The sequence below is a fragment of the Aplidium turbinatum genome, chromosome 4 (assembly GCF_918807975.1).
Source record: "Aplidium turbinatum chromosome 4, kaAplTurb1.1, whole genome shotgun sequence".
In the NCBI taxonomy this organism is placed as follows: domain Eukaryota; kingdom Metazoa; phylum Chordata; class Ascidiacea; order Aplousobranchia; family Polyclinidae; genus Aplidium; species Aplidium turbinatum.
In genome coordinates, this window is record NC_137475.1 from 35215719 (window position 1) to 35237763 (window position 22045).

Sequence of the window (22045 nt, forward strand, 5' to 3'; positions counted from 1 at the left end):
ACCCGAAATCGGGATATGTAACATTAACATGATTATACTTGGACTTTGTCATATATTTAGGCTACCTTGAACATTTAAGTTTAGGTCTGACTTTGGTTAATGTGACTAGCTAATTACCATGGAATGCATGTTTAGAATTGATGCTCACAACACACATTTTTTGAATTGGCCTACTTTCTATCAAGTCATCACAACTGATAAGTTTACCATTGAAGGATTAGTTTTATAGAAAATATTTGACAGTTCTGCTCCAGTTTCTATACAAAACGGCTATAGAAATCTTGTTAGGTACCGTATTGAAATCGCCAATAGGTGACAAGCAATGGAAGGTACGAGGTAGGCTATATTGCGCTGCAAATTCAGCTTATGATAACACAACATTAATCAAAAATATCAAGAATTAACTAGGCTACTGTACAGCAAAAACCACCAACTGAATGGCTATGCTGGCTGAGGCGGCTGTAATTCTAATTAATAATGCCTGATTTATTTAGTGACCTCTGTTAGACTTGGGGATCCTTTTTATCTTAAGCCTCCCAAATAGAGGGTACGGAAGCAGTTATCAAGCTCTTCTAGCCTACAACCTTTCTATAGTAAACTAAACTCTCTTTTATTCACATTTCAGTTAACCTTCTTAAAAGCCTTGATTTGGATAAAAAATTTACAACATGTAGAACAGATTTTTATTTTTAAAAGCACATTAATTAAGCACGGCGGAAAATCTCAATTGCAAACTTACGTCCAAGAAAATTAAACAACGTTTTGTCACATTTCAATTCATTATAGGCTGAGAAAATTAAAAGCAATTACATTGAGAGAGGTAGATTTGACTTTAAAGCAACAAAGTTTAAAAAATCTAACTTAAATATTTCTTGAGTACGATACGCCCATTTGTAAAACAATCAAATGATGGAAAAAAAATCAGGATTCAAACTGATTTGCGATGGTCATTGTCCAGCTGCAATTCTTCTCCATAGTCAATAACATTCATCCGAAATGTTACACCGTTTGTTGGTACGCGACTAAAGGTGATCCTGATGATAAAATTTACAGTATGTTTTTTATTTTATTAAAATTGGGTTCAGAAAGGCTTATTTACTTTGCTTATCACTTTAGTAAACTAGGATTTACATAACCTCTCCAATATTTCAGAAAGCAAACATTTTGTTTGAACAAAAAGTTTGAACAAAATGCCTCAAATTGATATCCATAATTATATAGCATTTGGAGCAAAGAGTCAAATTTCTTGTAACAATGGAGGATGTCACCATTAGGTTACAGGCTACAGCATCATGTAAAGTCTACAGTAAATTTTAAAAGATAGCATATATTTTATGAACATAAGTTATACAAGTATTTAGCCTACATAATATTGTGAATAAGGAACTATAGGATTAATGTTTAAACATTACAAGGAAACAGTAGGCTATATCTCCTCGCAATACTCAAGTTCTGTATGCAGATTGATTAATGTTCATTATAGATTATAAATGGACTATCCTCTATGCACTACCTTGACCACAAATTTTGTTAATACAGTACATAAACTATACAGTATATATAATCTAAATCTTTAATTAAACATAACACTGGTCTACACGATTTTTGCGGAATAAACTTTGAAAACTGATTTAGGAGTAGTTTTGGGGTGCTGAATCCGAATCTGGCCTCAGATTTTGGCTATCACGTCAGGTTTGTGAGATATGATAACAACAAATTGTCACTTTTGTCAAAATTGAAAAATTTGACGTTGCGTTTATCATACATACACATTGTGCTATGTCCAGGAATTCAGGCCATAAGGTGCATAATTATCTGAAATACACCCACAAACTACAATTTTGATACCAATTTGTTTTCTAAGCAACACCATTAACAAGGCAGTAATAACACGCTAAAAGTATAACTGACTCTCTCCCCCCCATCAATGTTTTGCATGAAACCACAAAGATTTAAGCAGGCTTATGGCGATGGTTGTCCAGTAACTTTATTGAGCTGTTTTAGCCTGTCTAACACTAACCTTTCGTTATAGCACTGCATATGTTGGTAGCAAACGCAAAGCCAAGTCTTTCACTTTTGGCAAAAATAAAGTATTTTTGTTATCATATCTCAAAAACTTGATGTGATAGTAAAAATCTGAGTTCAGATTCGGATTCAGTACCCCAAAATTACCTGAAATCAGTTGTCAAAGTCCAAACAGCAGAACAAAAATATTTTTTTGTAGACCAGTGTAATCAATGCATCTATTTTCCATGCTCCCAATTGGGGTAGTCAGGCTAGGCTGCGTATTTCTTTAGGTATTTTGGCTTTAGCTATTCAAAGTTTTCCTGCAAAATCAAAAACGACAACTTTTGCAAAAAGATTTTGGAGCTCGTGGCAAATTTTAACATTTGAGATATTCGCCGAACTTTCTTTAGAGCAGGGGTTCCCAACCATTTTACGATCTCGTACCACTTGGACGCTCTGTATTGCCAAGCGTACCACTTCTTGCAGAACAACTAATTTGATCGAATCATATTTTTATTCAGAAGAATAATATTGGCGTACTAAAATAACACTAAAGCACCACAACTAAATTTAATGAGATTTTTGTTTACTGTCCACCAATTGGTCGATGCGTGGTGTAAATTTGCTAACAGCGCATCGAAAGCCATTTCTAGGTGCACCCAGTCGGTAGGCCCGGATTTAGGGGGGGGGCAGAGGGGGCAGTTGCCCCGGGCCCCCCGACTTTTGAAGGGCCCCCCTATGTGAAAAAAATGTGATTTTGTGTTATTTTTTTTCTTTTAACGTTTAAAGTATTTGCAAAATGCTGTGCAGTACTGGACTGATGCTACTGTAGATGTAGAGATGGTTTTTCGCGCCGTAGGCGCGAAAAATTTTTTTGCATCGGGGCCCCCCGATTTAAAAGTGCCCCGGGCCCCCCATCACCTAAATCCGGCCCTGCCAGTCGGTTTCGATTTTTTGACTTGATGTTCATCATGACTGAAAATTCCTGCTCACATTTCCACTTGGAAGGGACAATCAGTAGCTGTGGAACAGCATGGGAAGCTAGCGTTGAATATGAAAGGCCATACTGAGCCAGAAATTTATTGGTTAACATTCCTTGTAACTGTTATTGAACATTTTATTCCGATCTAGCTTAAGTTATAAAACAGTAGATGATATCTATCAAGAACAATCATTTGAAGTAATTAACGCCCACTGTCCCACAGCGTTGTACCGGTACAACTTTTCAAAGCAACTGTGCTCCTTGTTGACAATTGACATGACCTGTATTTTGAAGATCGTAATGTTACGAAACAACAGGAATAGTTACGTTACAATAAGAATATGCTTCGGGGGGGGGGGGAATTGTAAACAAAACCAGATAAACAAAATATAAAGTTGAAATCCAGGTTTTTGTGAAAAAAACGGAAGCTACCCGCGTACCACCTGAAAAACCTTCGCGTACCACTAGTGGTACGCGTACCACAGGTTGGGAACCCCTGCTTTAGAGCAATTAAAAGTCCCTATCTACTAACCTGTTGTGCTTGAAATTCCCAGGGAATTTGCTTCTGCACTTCCTGAAGACATTTCGTGAGCAGATATAGGAATAACACTATCTCCATGTCTCTAAAAGGTTAATTATCTTGTTGAAAGCAGGGAAAACGCACAAACTAGCATCAAAGTCAAAATCTCTTCGGCGATAGTCCTATGCATTACCAATGAGCAGATGTCATTGATCGCTTCTAAAGTTACAAGAATCTATTCCACTAGTCAACACAACTTTTGTGCAACAAAAATGAGAGGGATTGTGGGAGTTTTTGAGGGGACTGGAATCCGAAAATGAAGTCCGTTTTCCCATATTGCATCTGTTTTTTCACTGCAGCCATCACACGTTGACGACCTCATGTTTAAACTCAGCGACCCATTTACCCTAAAAACAATTTTTTTTCATGCACCAGAAAGTTAGGTTTCAAATTGTTGACCTGTGGAAATGTTATATTGAAAATTGTGAACATCCACTATACAGTAGTGCGATTGAGAGCGAGTTATGACTATAGCTTACCTACTCGAATATGCTAACTTAAAAATATTGAACTAGTTAGGTAGTTGCAAAAGAGCTATCTTGCAAAAGTTTATAATTTTATAAGACTTAAAGCAAGTCTTTTTCAAAAATTTAAAACACTAAAAAAAATAAACAAACTGATTCAGCACCCCAAAATTCCAATCCCTATCAAATCAAAATTTTGTGTAAAACACAATAAGCCATTACAAACTGTTCGTTTTGTGTCGCGGTTGCATGTTAACTACAGTAGGCTACAGTATATGCATGTTTTATGTGTCGGCCTGCTGTAGTCTATATTAAAATAGACTAATATGAAGCTAGGCTTACATTGGAGTCGGCCTATGTGCATGCAGTCAATGTTGTATCGTATAATTTTTAATGGATGAGTTTAAAGTTAGAACTTCGGTAGAGAGTTTGTCTTGTTGTGCCATAGGCATGCGAAGCCGAGTACCGTAATTAAATTTAACATAACAACGTAGGTATTGAAACAAATGTCACATCGAACGTTTTCAAAGTCACACGACGTCATCTTTAGAAATAACATAGAGTAATTTCTTGCGTTTAAAGTTGTCGCAGTTGGTTTTCACGTTGTTATCATTAGCCATTAGAACAGTGGTTCTCAACTGGGGGTCCGCGGACCCCTTGGGGTCCGCGAAGCGATTTCAGGGGGTCCGTGAAAGCTTGCGAGTTTGCAGCATGATTGATAAATTACGAAATGTAAAAATTGGTTGGTTGTGCTGTATTTGTGTATTAGGCTACCGTGATTTTCAAACTGTACTTCCCAACGAACCGGTGCGATGTCCTTTGAAAGTTCAAAGGTTTGGTTTCTAACTAAAAAAATATCATATAAATGAATTAATTTTTTAATAAGGCTATGTTCAACTTAATTTTTTTGAGACAGTAGTCTATTGGTCAATGCTTAACTTAGAAATACAAACGTTGGTCAGCAGTCTATCACCACTCACAGTTTTGCGATGACAAAGATTATAACGAATTAATATTGATTAGAAACGAAAAAAGGAAGAAATTGTTTGTAACGGTCGCAAAATTCTATTGGTTTTTGATAAAATTTATAGAAAAACATCAAATCAACATAATTATAGATTATATAGCCTACTGATTTTTGATGTGCCAACATAAAGCTCATAACATAATTTCTCTAATGTCATCAATAGTCATAAGTGTGTCGCGAGTTCACCAAATTCTTTTAAGTCGTTTCGAAACTCATGAAACATTTGATTCCATTATAATTATAGGAAAAGCGATATACCAAAATTTCAGATAAAATTTTTTTGGGGGTCCGCGACCGCTTCGAAGGTACCAAAAGGGGTCCGCCAAAACAAAAAGGTTGAGAACCACTGCATTAGAAGGTCTGTAAGAGATTTAATGTCCACATGTCATTTCCACTTATGAACCTAGCCAAATGCTTAAAATCATTTCCAGAGGTCCTTTTGTATTAAAACCCATTCGATCAAAAATTTTCGCAAACGACACCGAAGATGTTTCTTATACTTTACCGGGTGGTGAGCTGAGCCTTGCTCGTCTAACGTATATGCCAAAGAACTCTGTTGGTACGATGGGAATTCTTGCTTTGGTGGAGAGTTTTCATGAAAGCTACCGACTGGCTGAATGTACTCTCCTGCAATAAATAGCAACATTGTTAGTTTTGCAAACTTTATCGAACAAATGAGCAGTCACTTTGCAATGCACTGAAAGCTCGACATAACTTTTTTTATTCATACAAACGAACCTGTGATGAAACAAATCTTGCATGCTTTCAGGAGCCGTAAATTGTTTGCTTATAATACCTAGTTTTTATGGTCAAAAATCCAACCAAAACGCACAGCACCGCTTTCCATTAAATTTAGCGTAATCCTTTTCATTTTGAGTTTTGATTTGATGTTGAATCTTCATCCTTGGACTGACAAAGCCTGGATAGGTTATTCTTGGTAGTTTTGCATCCTTGTAAAGGCGTTTGACGCAGGATCGGTTACCAAAATTGACAAAATGAAATTTCCGATTGTTGAAGTGTTGCCGGGGAATTATTCCTTCCATTAGGAGCTGCTAAATGGAGAGCAGTCCTTAGAATGCGTTGCTCAAGCGCACACCCCGACTGTCGAACCAGCGCCGCTTGATCTTGAGGCTTTCTTCGTTTACAAAGTTACGTCCTAACTAATCGAGCTATCCGGACAAAGATTATGAACTATAACCTACTGCAACATGGTAGTGTAGAAGTGGAAGCAACGTAACAAAATAAGAAAGTACAAAGCACTAAGAAAGAAAAGAAAGTAAAGAAAGTACAACAGAATAAGAAAGTACAAATGTTTATAGCCGTTTATCGAGTTATCTTCTCTCACATTTGGCATGACCAGGACCGTTGAGAGAACAATTTGGGCCCGGTACCAACGAGATATTCGCCACTCGGGCCCCAAATAAAAACACGTCTAAGAAAAACACACTGCATGTAAAGAATACACGGTAGTTTGTTTAAGTTTCCGGCCCTAAAATCAAATCGGACCCGGCTCCAAAAGTACCCCCTGTCAACGCCATTGGGTTGTGACATTAAGTGTCTTGCAAGACACAGCCACATTCTCTTGATGAGCTCGTTGCATCAACAGCACGTCATCCATATAAAAATAAAATTGAAGCATTGTAAGCGCATGTTTTTGTAAGCAGGCTACCTGACAGTACCTGAAGAATTTTGATGCAGTTGTGCGACCTGCACCAATGAATGGTCATGAGGTATGCTGCCTTGCTGAAGGATTTGATGTTGAGGCTGCCGAATATTGGTCAATGACGTTAACACTGAAGTTTGAGGTTGAAGGTTAACGACTGAAGGTTGAGCTGTGAAGAAAATTTTAAATTAACATGAATAGGCTACGTTTCTTCGAGCTGTGGAATTGAATGTAAACATTGTGCAAACACATGAACATGCAAGGTTGATATTAGCGAAGCATTTTTCCATACATTAAAGCAGGGCTACTCAACTAATGTTAGCAAAGGTCCATTTTGACAAGTTGAATATTTTTGCCGTGAATATTTCATATGCAACCACGAAAATTAAACAAACCAGTAGCCTACGAGCACCGAAACACTTTTCAGGTAGTGTGTAACACGACTTGGATTTTTGTCTGCACAAACAAAGAAATAAAAACGAAAAATGTATTGTGTTTCTTTGTAGTATAGGTGTGTGAATCGCACATCAGATAAGACGGCAAAGCGTTGGGGGGTCTGGGGGCGAAGCCCCAGCTCCATGAAAAATCACAAAAAAAATCTGTTTAAAGAGGCCCCAAAATGTGGCAATGAGGTTATTCTTCCAGAAGCCCGAGGTCCACCTTCAACACCCAGAAAGTCCGGATTCGGACCGTGGTCCGCCAGTTGAGTAGCCCTGCATTAAAGCAAGCGCTATGCTCGACAGGCAATAGTATAGCCTACTGCTTTTTAAAGCATGCATACTTACGGTATTAGTTTGAAAGCTATCGGGCTTATAGCAAGTAACCTACGGTTCAACATGTTTTGAGAGTATAAAATAGTTTCGCTGAAAAGTAAGTTCATAGGCCTACCCTATGCGTTTTATTACCTGATACAAGGCCAGAGAGACCGGAGAAAAGCAGACTGTGCTGTGGAGGCAAAGAAGTTGGCATTGGTACAGTTTCGAGCATGTTGAGATCTGAGGGCACTTGATTGGGCCCACAATGTTGTAGTTGGAAAGTATTCATTATGGATGAAAGCGTGTTGACCGACGGTAATGAACCCCCGCTGGAGATCTGAGCCATACAAAACAAGAAATTTAAGCGATTTATCAAAATTATTGTGAGGTTACTTTTCCACAACTTACATGGTATCGTATAGAAATACAATTATATGTTATTTGGAATTTGAAGAACTTGAACACAAAGCACCGGTAAATGTTATAAACTGACCTTTGTTGGTGAGACATTGTACAGCTTGCTATATGTGCTGATAGCTGAAAATTTGTCCGACCTTGATAAATCTTCGCTTTCCAATGGCAGGTTAGTAATCATGACACCGGAGGGAGGTACTGCGCAATTATTCAAAAGATTAGAAATGCAAAAAGTATCAAATGTTTATAGCCAACCATACTTTTAAAATTTGGAAAAAAAAGATTTTGTTTAAGCATCTACCATTTTTCGCAGAAAACACAGCCGAAGGCACTTCGATGTATGTTCGTGCGCTGGGAAGCTTTGGCATATGCAAATAGATTTGTTTTATAGCTTTAGGAAGAATTTACCCATCTCTCAATTCACTGGATGCGCTTGTGGCAAAGCTTTATCTAATGTATGTACTAGGCCTGCTGACCAGAGTTTCTTAGTTTCTTGTAGCCTATTTCTGGCCAGTTACCTAAGCACTCTATTTCCCCTCATAGCCAAGGCTGCCCTTACATTCAAGAAAAAAGTTGCCATGTGATCAGAGAAAGTATTTAAAAAAGATGTTAACATAATTAGAAAAATTATTTCCATAACTCAGAGAGAGTCCCACAAAGACACATTTTATTATCAAGCAAATCTAATGCGACTTACTTTGAGGATGGGGCAGATGACCAACAATGTGTGGTCTTCCTCCGTTGTTGTCCATGCGCGCATTTTTGGCAGCTCGGCTGTTTGACCTGAGTGCTTTTTCAGGAACGTTGTTTTCTGGTGTTTGCTCATTTGATGGAAGTCTATCACTGGTTTCATTTTCGTTTGACTTTATGTTGTCTTGGGAGCGATTTTCTACATGATCACCTTGTACGCCATTGTACAAGTCAGGTTCCACTGCAATGAAAACGAAACATGAAAAAGACCTCAGTAAAAAAAATAGTGTTAAGAAAATTTTATGTCTTGTTATCGCTATTCACCTTTTTGAAATCCGTTTGAGTCAATGATATTGACTTTACTCGTGGAAGGACCTTGTGTTGAATCCGGAGACATGTGGCTTTGGTGTCCGGATTCTTGCTCCTGTTGCAGAAACAAAAACAAAAACTTTTAAACAAATTTCATGTATAGTAGGCTGAAACTTTTCTACACTTTGTAGGGCTAATTAATATGTGTATAGTTTGTGAAGAAGGGACGTTTGTGGCAAGAATACGGTGCGATACTGATGAGCCCAGCCCCATGGGCAAAACACGTGTCTATCGCTGTCAATTCTTGCTACAAATCGGCTGCCCAGAAACTTATGTGTTTAGTTTGTTGGGATAGTTTTCAAACTGCTGACCTGCATGCTGTCATAGGCCAGTTTGTGACGAAACGCGTCTTCTTTTCGTCGGTTTGCAAACCAGTTGTACACGCGTACCTGAAAAATAACGTTTTTTATCAAAAGCTCGCAGAAAAGTAAACAATCTATTACAGTATTTCTTCGGTTGATTTGAAAAGTTATGAATATGATAATTGCAGTGAATGTAAGGCTACAACCGACTTGTATTCCGAGAATTTTAAGTTATGTATGACCGTTTCGGCAATAAAAAGCATAATAAGCCCACACTCACTTACGAACTTTTACAACTTTTTGTGATCAAAAAGAAACTATACAATAAATGATTCATAGTCTTTTTATATTGTATGTTTGAATTTTCACAAAGTAGTAAAATTGTCAAAAGATAGTGAAATTGTATGTTTGAAGTTTCACAAGCCACTCGGGTTTTGGAATAAGTCTGTAGTCCTACTCTGCAAGCATGTGCTAATTAATTACCTTAATTTAGGCTTACTCGAATATTTCAGCTTCCTTTAAAAATAACAAATTATTATCTTAAACACCAATTTTCTGACACTTTTAACAATATCATGTTTTAGCTTGATAAAGTTTGTCTAGACTTTTAAAACAATCTCTTGCTGTTGGCTATAGTCAACAAACTCTATCAATGTTGATTTGATGTAAATATCTGCATAAAAAATTATACAGACGACAGGTTATATCAAATACAGTATATACGATTGATTATATAGCTATTAGGCTATAGCTTAAAGATACTGGTACGAAAGTGTTGTTTCGATATTTTGATGCGATACCGTATATAGGCTACTCGTTGCAATTGAAAGTTTAATCCATCCTACCAACCTCAGTGACCAGATTGGAACCCAACCCGCTGGCGTGTGACGGTGACACACCACGTTGAAGACACTCTGCTTTATTACATTCGAAAACTAAAGCTTCTCTCTCTTCTTTTGTCGGATTGCGCTGCTTCTTATAAGCCTCATACAGAATATCCTGCAAAGAGTATGATGATAAGTATATTGAACTAACAGGTTATTATGTATATAAGCGAAGGCAGCTTGACATAGGTGACTTGTAAACTGGATGCCCAATCATGTGAAACTATATTAAATTTAAATAAAATACTAAAACCGTAAATAAAAATTTCATTTCTGTTTCATTGTCTTACTTGAGAAGCCGGTCCCCATTTAAATCGATTTCGTCTTGCTCTCAAACTTACTCCTGCTGCTTCTTCGACTTGTTCTGCTCCCATGCCACTGCTCGCGATTTTAAACTCTAGCAACACATATTTACAATAATGAATTATAAAAAGATCTTGCATACGTTCCAATACAGAGATTTCAAGAAGTCCAACAAGTCGTATTTTGTGAAGAAAGGCGTTCTTCCCGGCTATCAGCACAAGGCTGATTATTCACTAGCACAGCGAGCTGCAGTGACGCTTCGCTAACCAGAACGGTGTAGCTTCCACGCCAGCCATTGAGACCTCCAATTAAACGTTTAAGTTATTTTGGCAGCCGATTGTAGCATCGGATAGACAGCGATAGACACGTGTTTCGCCCATGAGGCTGGGCTCATCAGTATCGCACCGTATTCTTGCCACTTGAGTAATCGACCGCCGCTTTACCAGTCAGTTTAACTCTTATCTTTGTGGAAAGAAAGAGCCAACAAAACCAGCAGGTGCCAGGGGTAGGTCTGCTCCATTTAACAATAACTTAAACGTTTAATTGGAGGTCTCAATGGCTGGCGTGGAAGCTACACCGTTCTGGTTAGCGAAGCGTCACTGCAGCTCGCTGTGCTAGTGAGTAATCAGCCTTGTGCTGATAGCCGGGAAGAACGCCTTTCTTCACATTGACCTACCCCTGGCACCTGCTGGTTTTGTTGGCTCTTTCTTTCCACAAAGATAAGAGTTAAACTGACTGGTAAAGCGGCGGTCGATTACTCAAGTGGCAAGAATACGGTGCGATACTGATGAGCCCTGCCTCATGGGCGAAACACGTGTCTATCGCTGTCTATCCGATGCTACAATCGGCTGCCAAAATAACTTAAAAGTCGTATTTTGGTAGGTCGCTGTCATTCTTAAGAATATGAAGACTTTTAAATTCAAATTTTCTGCAAAAATGGATGTTGACAAATGGCATAATCACTGAATCAAAGATTTTCTGCCCTCTAATCTAGCCTGGAAAGATCGCTCATACGCCATCATCATCACTGATGATGAAGGCCAGGGGTCGAAGTAGCGCTATTTGCAGCTTTATTCTTCGATCGACTGTCGATACGTGCATGTGTGTTGGATCTGTTAGTTTAGTGTATTCCATAATAATTAAATGGAGCAGCATTTAGTAAGGGTTACTCATTTCCTTTTTTGAAAGTTAGTGATTGCTACAATTGAATATAGAATAGTGACGTAGCCGAAATAAAATTTTAGGGGGCAAAAGAAACTGTTGGGGTGGGTAAATATTTTAACCGAGGCTAATGTTTGAATAAAGAGTTTGTTTAAAAGTATAACCACTAAATGCAACCAAATACTTATGAAACGTCATTCAACATGTAATACAATGTCATTAAAACGTTGTAATAATATTAAAAATCCGTTTTAGAAGGCAAGGTAAAATTTTCGGGAGGGTGATTGCTTCCTCAAGCCCGATTGCTTCCTCAATCCCGTGATTACCTCCTTGATATAGAAATGTTCAGAAATTTGTACTTACGAACATCAACCTCCTCTCTCTTTTTAGTCCACCACGCGTACAGCAAGCTACGTTTTTGATTTTTCATGGGCGTTCCCTTGTTTAGATGTTGAGAAAGATGACTTTGGTTTAAACCTATTGCAAAAAGTTTTAACTTCCCATTATTTCTAATCACTAATTAGTGCTTTCTGGCCCTGTTTAGTAAAGCAAAGCCATAAACCTATATAAAAAGGATGTCACCCGAGGTATAAAGTACAGGTAGGCGGTAGCTCATCATGACGTATGCAACGTTATTGATTTTCTTAGTTGCGTTAGTTGTTTAATGGTTACAGTCGTAAGGCAAGCTGTACACGACAAGAAATAAATGTTCTCGCCTGTGGAATCTACGACTTCTCTTTGGGGAATGTTGTGCTGCGCCATGTAGTGTTTGATGTGCTTTGCTGCGCGCCATGGGTCTGCTCTGTAAACAAACAATATGAAAGGAATCATTTCTAAAGAAAATTAGAAGTTGATGTTTAGAAATAGCATTTCCCAAGCAGTTAACAATATATTTTTATCTATGCAATACTTGTGACTGCTTCTCAGTTACTTTATGTCTCTTTGAAACGACGCAATTAAGTTACAATAGACAAATAGTTTTCCGATGCAAGCAAAAATAATGACGTTTGATGCCAAGGAATAAATAAATAGATGTTTATTGGCTGCTGCGAAAAATATGTACTATAAATCAAAACACAATGTACAGTAAAACTGTTGAAAGATTACTATTAAAAAATGAAAATGATAATAGCATCACAGAAGCAAGAAGCTGCAAAGTGACCAAGGAAGTCATAGGTTAGACATGGAATACTTATATAGACGGAAAACATTTTACTTAAACATATCCGTGTGGCATGTGACCTATACGACGACAGTTACCATTTGTGTGAGACTGTGAGAGCATGTTCTGGAATGTTTGCTTTGCGTAGGAATAAAGCCATCCCTTGAGCTACTGCGTCTCTAAACGCTGTTGTATCTATTTTGTTTTGAAATACTGTAATAGCTTGCTCAATAATATTGTACGATACGTGTTACATACCAATTATGCTCAACGTATAAACTACTCACTATTTTGTTAACAAAGAAGCTAAGATTGGCAACAAACTTAAGAAGATGAAGACTTAACACGAAAAAAACTTAAGAATTATTATAGTTTTTATATACACTGTACAATAGTGTACATGAAGTATGCGTAGTCTACCATTTGACATATTGGTGTTACCATTTTCAAAAACCAGCGATTGAAAAATTGGAAGTAGGCTATCAGTTTTTGAAAAGACGCAACTCGCCTATAAGCTACTTGTAAAACAATACAATAAAAATAAATAAAATTAACATCTCTTCCAACAGAGCGACTTGCTGCAACTATAATACTTAATAAAATTTGGGTGCACATAAACCTTAGGTTTGCTTTTGAAATATTAAGGTTTCTGTGGTTGTACTCGTATAGCTTACCTCTTTATTCTATTAAGTTTTATCAAGACAAAATTGTGAAAAGAGACTGGCAAATAACTTGCCGCAAATATTTACAATTCGTTGTCTGAAAGGAAATATTGTAGATTCTTCTAGCTGTCAGCCTACGTTCTGAAGGTCATTGACACTCATGATGATAATAGTTGTAGTGATACTTTTATGCTCAGGTCATTTGACAATCAAATAGAATCACTAAATAATAAAAGTTCAATTTAATTCAAACTAATGGGCACTGTAATTTTGAATACCTTCACTTTTTTCTTTTGAGTCATGAAACACACAACATAGTGGAAAATTAATTAAAAAAACAGAAAAATGTACGTAGCTGTGGTACGCCTATCTGCCTGCATACTTTTGTGGCAACAAAAATAAGTTTAACCCTTTGCAGAACAACCTTCTTTGAAAAAAACAACTGCCAACTACTAAACTCATCAGCTCTTTCGACAATTTGAAGCAAATCATTCACCTTCAATTTTACTGTTTGAAACCTACATGTTAATATTTCACTATAAGTCGTTTCCGTTCACTATCAATCGTTTACATATTACTAAATCCTGTAGTAATTTCTTGATGAAATTTTAACCACACTGATGTTTAATTTCAGTGTTAGTTGTAAATGTCTGCCACAGGAACATTGGATGAAAGAAATGCGGTGTTTGATTGGAGTTTTCTGAGATGCAAAGCAAGAGTTTGAACCATCCTTACGATATAGTAAATTGTGATAAATTAATTCTTACGCAATTCCGTATTTTTATCTACTGTATCAAGCTACTGTGTTATGGCAGACAAGAGGATTTATTGAGACCAGCTTTTTAGCACACCACACTGACACTCAGGGCGTGGCTGTAGCCTTATTGTCAAACATAGACCACAGATAACTTCACGTAGTGGCGGATCCAGGGGGGCGCGATTGGGTAGATCGCTCTCTCCCTCTAAAACTCTGAAAAGTAACTTCATTCACGGTGTATTTGCAAGGTCTACACATCCTTGTATTTTATTGAAATCGTCCTCCTTACGGCTACTTGCTGGATCCGTTCCTGCCTTTACGCAAACTCTTTCGGTTAGCCAGATTGAGGGTAAACGGTTGTCCAAGAAATATGTCGAGAAAACGAGCATTTTATTGTGGAAACGTGCCTTGAGCCATTTTACATCAAATATTAAACTTTTGGCTTGCTGTACATTGAGTAACAAATTTTGAGGAGCGGTTTGGTCACGTAGACTACCTCAAAAAAGGTAAAGTTGTCGCAATTTTCAAGGGAGCATATCCAACAACACACAAACTTTAACTTGACTTTTTTAGGGTGACTTTTCGGCTACTTCATGACTTCTTGCTATTGCAATATGGATTTGCAAAGCAAGCTGTGACACCACCATTTTTTTTTTGATTCTACAATTGTGCCATGTGTTGAGTAAAACTGCTTTTATGAAAAATTGTTGTGTTCCAAGTGTCTTCAGTTCAGTTACATTGTGGACGGCGCACCGTTGGGTGAACAAATATAATCGATTCTGTCTTAATCAGAATTTGCGCTGAGGTACAGTATTTATAATGAGTGCTGTCATACGAAAATCTTAATCTTCAATTTATCAGAGGTGCATATTTTTTCAAATAATCTATTTGCAGTGTTTGTCGTTTACTTAACATAGCAATGTTGAAGTGTTGTTTTTAGAAAACTTTTCCGTTAAACAGGTCAATGTCCTACCAGCTTGAGTGACAGTGTGAAAGCACTTCAAAACTTTGTCCAACCAAATTGGTTAAGGATGGAAATTTGGACAAGTTTTTGAAAGCGGTCAAAGTTTAACGACTGCATTTGCTCAGTGAAATCCTAATGCGGGCAATGAAGCGATGACTGGGCTAAAATCGAGGACAAGCAAACAGGCGACGATTAACAATGTTTGTCAGTGCGCCGGGTAACGACACAAAGCAAATATCACGCTATCAACTATATATTTTACGTCGTCTAATTAATGTCTTCGTTATCGGCTTCGCAAATATAGCGACAATGCTCACGTGATAACCAAACCAATGCTGGTACGGACTGAAGCGCCATTTTTTTTCTTTGTTAAAGCGTTTATTTCAAGCTTTAAGAAGGGATTTATTAAAAAAAAAAAAGATTTTGAATTGACTGTTTTTATGTTGATAAGTGAGCAGTTCTATTTACCGTCAAAATGGCATCCAACGTATTTCGAAATTTATACCAATGGCTTGCAGGTATAAAAAAGATTCAACTCAGGGTAATCTCTTTTTGTAAGCAAAGTAAGTTTCTAGAAACAGGCCAAAATCACAAAAAAGAAAAAACATATACATATTTTTGCATTGTTAAATTAGTACGGTATGCTAAAGCAATACGATGAGATAACAAAACAAGAAAATCGCTAAGCTCCCTTAAATTCCGGAACTGTTTTGAGTTAGAATCCCATAATTTATAAATTAACGGGCGACTTGCGAATGTAAGCTATGATGGTATACGATACAATTAACCTTGTTAAAATTAATTAAACATTTTACCTTTCCAACACTTTGTTCTTTCTATTTTTATAATTATTCACTTGTTGATTTTTAACTATGAACAGATTTTGTCGCTATATGGTTTATCAATCCTATACAATGAAAACTATACAGTATATCATGCAAAAGTTTTTTTTTTGTATAAAAGAGATGATAAGCTATTTGTAAGTACTGGCTTGCATCAAGATTAGATAAAATATGACGAATACGCTTTCGAGAAAACGTTTATGAAAACTAAAAGATAGTAGGCTTAGCTTATTATTGTCAAATGTATACTTTTGCGAAATATGAGTAAGTACCATGTTTAGAAAATTGATGACTACGAGGGTGGATTTCTCTATGAAGCCTGAATGAAATGAAAAAAGCGGAAATTGGTGTAGACCTATTCTACGAAATCTTTAGTAAAGGTATAATCGAGTGTGTGCGCGGCCCGTTTTGTTTGCTTTGAATAAACAAGTATAACCTGGCCAAAGTGAAACGAAACGAAGCAGGCATGGTTTTGAATAAAAAGCAATCGGTAATAAAGCCGACGATTTTAGATTTTTCGTTGAAGCCCCGAAGCTCGCTATACAGTAATAGTCGTGCTTTATGCAAACATGCAAACTTTCTCGTCCGTTTAATAAAAAGATCCATACAGGCTTGTGAATATCAAACATTACATGAAAAAGATAATATCATGGAGCCCCTTTACATTTCTTCGAAAACAAATTACTAACTGCTCTTTCATTACTGACGTAATTAGACTTGCATGCACCTTGGTAGACTATGCACACAAAGGTTGTCTGTGATCCAACTCAGTAGGTGGCTTTAGCTTGCACATTAAATAATTTGATAGCAACAAGTTTGTTTCTTTCATATAGATTCTCTAATCTGGTCATGCCACAATAGCATTGACCGTTACCTATTACCGGTAAAGAATTAGTTACCGGCAGATCCAAGCTCCTTTTTATTGGCCTAAGCGATGTTAAATTATTTAAAACAAAATACCCATAGCGTACTATATGAAACATATAGCCTACAATAGCTCCTCAAAATTCTAGTCGCCTGTTCTTTCCTACTGTGCACTCACACTATAAGGAACCTGTATCTTTGTGTTCCAGAGCTTTGGTTAGCTATTAAGTCCTGTCCATTGTTAAGATGCAGGGTTAATTTTTACCAGGGATTTCTTTTGTGAATTTCATAAACGATGACGATTGGCGCATTAGAGACATACACGCCACGTGCTCTGTGTTAATGCTTAACAAATCCTTAGATCTTTGTTGGTTTGGAATTATTTTTACAAGACTCGTGGGAAGGTTAAGACATGTACTACATCGTATAGTCAAAGATTTACAAAAAGGTAATGATCTATCTATGATATTTTGTCAAGAGAATTCTCTAATTCAAGAATGGATTCGGCTTAATAAGTACCCACGTGTTTTGACTGATCGAATGGAATATAATCCGTCAATGATTGGCGAAGTGTACATTAACTATTATTATTATCAATGAACCAAGACGTTTTGAGCCGGGGTGGAGAAAGTTAAAAATTATTTCATTTCGACTACAACTCTTTTGACAACAAATACACGTGCTCTATTGAAAGCTAAAGCGTGCACAAACAAATTATCACTGAATAGTTAGTAATCTTAATGAATGCTTAGCACGTTTGTTGCAACAACCAGTGGTCATGAGAGTTACACTTTTTTGTAAGATTTAGTTGCCATTGTGAAAGAATTTATGATGACGTAATATTGATGGCTACTTTCATTTGCTAACCATTAACCTGTAATGGCCTGTTCTATTTTTATATAGCCTAAATAGCCTACAGCTATTTTAAGAGCGTTGTGTAGGCTGATTAAAAAGATGAATTACAAAACTAAAACTTGATGAGGACTCACTTTAGTAATTCATCAATCTTTCTTTTTTTTTGCTCGTTTCCAGGAGTCCCTTTCAATATGTCCTCGATCGTCTTATCAGGTACGGGTTGACTACTATCGAAGACATCTGGATCAATTTCATCAGTTTTGCTGTGTTCTCTCTTTCGATGGTGTCGGCTACGCTGCAAACTGCTATCCACGTACGAAGCGTCAGGGTCTATTTCAGTTTTACTGATGCCGTGATGAACAGTATGGTGCATGTCTGTTGAAAGATTTTGTTGCTGGTGGTGTCCGTCAATCGAGTTTGGTCCACCACATTCACCGAGAGGGTTGTGGTAAATTTGTATGTTGCGTAACGTGTCGTACACTGGTTGTTGAAGCTGAAGCGAAAGCGGATCAGCCTGGCCCATTTCATGACTTTGGCTTATCATGGCATTACCATCAGAATTGTGCATCCCGATTTGTTGTTGATAATGCACTAATTCCGCGTTCGGACGGTGGTGGATAATATGTGCTTGCCCTAAACCGTCTCCCATATTATGCGGGTAATGCGTTATAAACGCTTGAGATGAAGAGTCAGAAATGGAAGTAGAACTTTCTCGGTTGCCGTTTTCAACATTTCGGTGATGGATGGATTGCATAGTCGAGGCTTGTACGGCATTGTGAGAACTAGCATGTGGATAATTACTTTCCATTGACGCAGGAATAGATTCAATTCCTGTTGATGAAATTTGAGGATAATATTGCAAAGGATGGCTAGGCAATCCTGTAGACATCATAGCAACGTTGATGGGATTATACGACGCAGTCCCGGAATGACTGCCCGGCAATATGGCAGGAGGTGGTGGCAAATCTTGGGCATTGAATGAGTGGTCTGTTAGTCGTTGATTGTCTACTTCGTGATCACTAATGAAGGCTTGTCCATCAGTAATCTGTTTGACTTCGTTATAATAAGATTGTTCTGATCTTGCTTTGCTAGAGACGTTATTGCGATTCATAGTTTGAAGATCCGTTTGCACACTATCGCCTTCGACAACACTTGAATCATGCTGTATGTTTGACTGCATTGTCTCGTTGTTGCAGTTTGTTTTATTCAGTTCTAGTTTTTCAACAGCAATTTCAAAACTTGATGATGCAGTTTGATTAACAGCTTCAATGCTCATTTCCTTGTCCGTGTTTTGACTTGCACTGGATTCAAACAAGCTTTGCGCAATGATTGTGTTTGAGGGCTCAGAGTCCGCAGCATATGATTCCGATTGTGATGCAGTGAGACCTGAGTCATCTGTCTTCTCACAAGATTCACTGCCTTGAGATTGATTGGAAGTTGATATCACGTCTCTCTTTTGAATGTTAGATTCCACGTTTTGCTCAAATCTAAGATATAAAAGATATAAAAATAAATTGGAAACTGCTTTTAGTTGAAATGTTTTTATTTGTTGTTGCTTAATGTTAGCCTACATTGCACCAATCTACTTCAACTCCAAGTTCATCTACTTACTTTTTGTCATGCTGTGCCAATGTTTTGTCATCTGTTTGGGTGGAAACGGAGCAGTAGATTGGCTTGGCCGTAATACCCACGCTACTAAAGCTTTTGTAAAGCTTTTGATCCTCTGTAGTTTTTAATGTTCCTTTGCTTTTTAGCAAAGCAGTAAAAGTATCTTCAGTTTGAAGGCCTTTCGTCTGCACTTGATCAAAACTATCTCTTTGGACAAGATCACTTTGCTTATCGGAATCGTAAAAACGTGATTCCTCAGAACGTAGAATTCTTGCCAAACAAGATACAGTTATCCCGGTGTTCAATATCTCTTGCAACAGCTTCAACTGATGTGAAGAAAGTAGGCTGTTATTTTTTTCTTCGAATGATTCTGACACAGTGTCTTTATCGCTTGTTTTCATTGTCACTGACGAGGCACCTTCGACAAAAGCAGTTTGCGAATAATCAAGAGCTCCCTCGCTTGCTTTTTGTTGATTGCTAGTTTTATCCATGACATCAACTTTCTTGCAGACTGTATTAGAAGGATAAATGAATTGCTAAAATCACTTGAGCTAAAAAGAAAGCATTTATCTTTGCTCGACTTTGAAGTGTGAACAATACCTTCAACGTGTGACCAAGTTGAGATTCTAATCAAAGACGAACTTGCTATTTGAGATATTATTTTTCAACTTACATATCAATTTTGCAAACACTGTTTAAACTGCCTTGGTCTGTGCAACAAAATTGTTTGCTCTTGAAGTATACGAGCACGTAGGCTATAAGTCTGTTTATCAAGAAAGGAAGGTATGAGTCGGAAAGTAATATTTGCCTCGCAAATGTCCCGTCCCAGGTGGAACATGTTTGCCCTTGGTACACAAACTAGAAACGCAGCCAACGAGGACGCTCACAAACAGATTGGCTACGTAGGAGGTATTTAAAGATAGAACACCACAAATGACAACGTGAATATATAGTGCTGGTAATTTCTGCATATGTGCCAACAGTAGACTACTGTAGAAAGATTCTTTTGACGACCTTCACGGTAAACCAGTGCAGGCCCATAAAGTATGAAAAATTAATTAGCTGGGGTAAAGCCCAATTCATGTTTTAAACAGCCGACTAGAAATTCCATGAATGAAAGTCCTCCAAACAAATTTCATTGAATGTAAAGGAGATGAAATCAAGACAAAACCAACTTCAAGTACTTTTTGTTTCATACAACCTTTGTTCTAAGCAGTTAAACCATCAAGTTTGAGGTTTTTTACTTCTACCAAAGTTGTTCAATGTTAGCTATCTTTGGTTTATCCATAAAATGTGATCTGTTGTATTGTAACTGTCCGTTTTGAACCAAGTTGCTGAGTTCACGTGGCGAAATTTCATTGTTTATACGTTAGTTTATATTTCGTCTGCCCCGATAGCTCAGTTGTTTAGCGCGTGACTTCGTGAACGAAGAAGCTTCAAGATCAAGCGGCGCTGGTTCGACTGTCGAGGTGTGCGCTTGAGCAACGCATTCTAAGGACCGCTCTCCATTCAGCGGCACATAATGGATGGAATAAGTCTCCGGCAACAAGATTTCAACAATCGAAAATTTCACTCTGTCAATCTCGGTATTCAACCCTGCGTCAAAAGCCTCTACAAGTATACGAAACCACCAGGAATAACCTATCAAGGCTTTGCCAGTCCGAGGATAAAGCTTCAAAACAAAACCAAACGTAGTACTACTGTACTAATATGTCATTTTAATGGATTTCTGAAAGTATTTAGCCCTAAAATTATACTTTAGTTTAAAACTAGCCTGTTCTATTGTTTCAAAACAATTTTTGATTCTAATGTAAGCTTGAGAGAATCAAGCACACATGAAGGTGAGCTTTCAAGAGTTGTAGAAGCACGGCTCTTTCAGGAATAGCCTAACTGCCCTTTTTCCTAACAAGAAGGAACATAAGTCAAGCCAACGCATGCACAAAAGTTTATTCTATTTTGCGAAAACACTTTAAAGATCATAGCAAAATACCTTTCAGAATGCAATTTTTAATATTTACAGAACACTGATTGACAAAGTGTGATGTACGTAAGGTAAACGATACAATTTTAAAAATACAATAAGGTGTTCTACTCTACTCTGTATTATTAAATGAGGTTTTGTTACATCAAAGTTAACTTGCATACTCAACTTTGCCAGTCCAAAATTATTACTGTTAAGGCATAAAGTATATGGCATTGTAACAATCCAATATCATGCCAAACATGTTTTCATTCCTAACAAGTGAACCATTTTAACCCATACGTCATTTTCTAAAGATTTTGTATTTTTCCATCAAAGCCGCTTTAGATAGAAATAAGGGAGCAGAAAATAAAAAACTGTTCACATTCAGCCTTTGAGGTACGGAGACAAACAGACACAAGAGAGAATAAAAAATTAGAACGTGTACAATTTGGATGACTGCTAAAATGTGATAATTTGTAGCCTCATATTGTTTCGTCATTCGATGATGTTTAAATTGATTTTTGTTATAGGCCTGCAATATTATGCGAACACCTTCTAATAACTTAAAATTATAATTCGAGTAACAATTGTGTGGACATAGTTTAATGGAGTTAGATAGTCAAATTAGTTGGAATATCCATTAGGCAGACCGAATTTCATTAGACAGTCAATTTAACATTTAAAATCTCAATAAAAACATCCTTACACGTAAAATGTATATTACCACAATATCACCCGGCATAGTCGACAATACGGAATCTGATTCA

General features: G+C 37.2%; 1 protein-coding gene across 1 annotated transcript; it reads right to left on the minus strand.

Annotated features, from left to right (window-relative positions):
• Nucleotides 1-669: 669 nt before the first annotated feature.
• On the minus strand, nt 670-19068 carry LOC145768685 (uncharacterized). The gene is made up of 14 exons (XM_082580249.1): nt 17842-19068; nt 12318-12403; nt 11965-12078; nt 10428-10534; nt 10103-10252; nt 9263-9340; nt 8907-9006; nt 8590-8823; nt 7972-8090; nt 7629-7815; nt 6740-6892; nt 5566-5687; nt 3522-3612; nt 670-1034 (listed from the first exon to the last, which is right to left on the minus strand). The coding sequence occupies exons 1-14, from the start codon at nt 18981-18983 to the stop codon at nt 1000-1002; spliced, it is 2718 nt and encodes a 905-aa protein (XP_082436375.1). The 5' UTR covers nt 18984-19068; the 3' UTR covers nt 670-999.
• Nucleotides 19069-22045: the final 2977 nt, after the last annotated feature.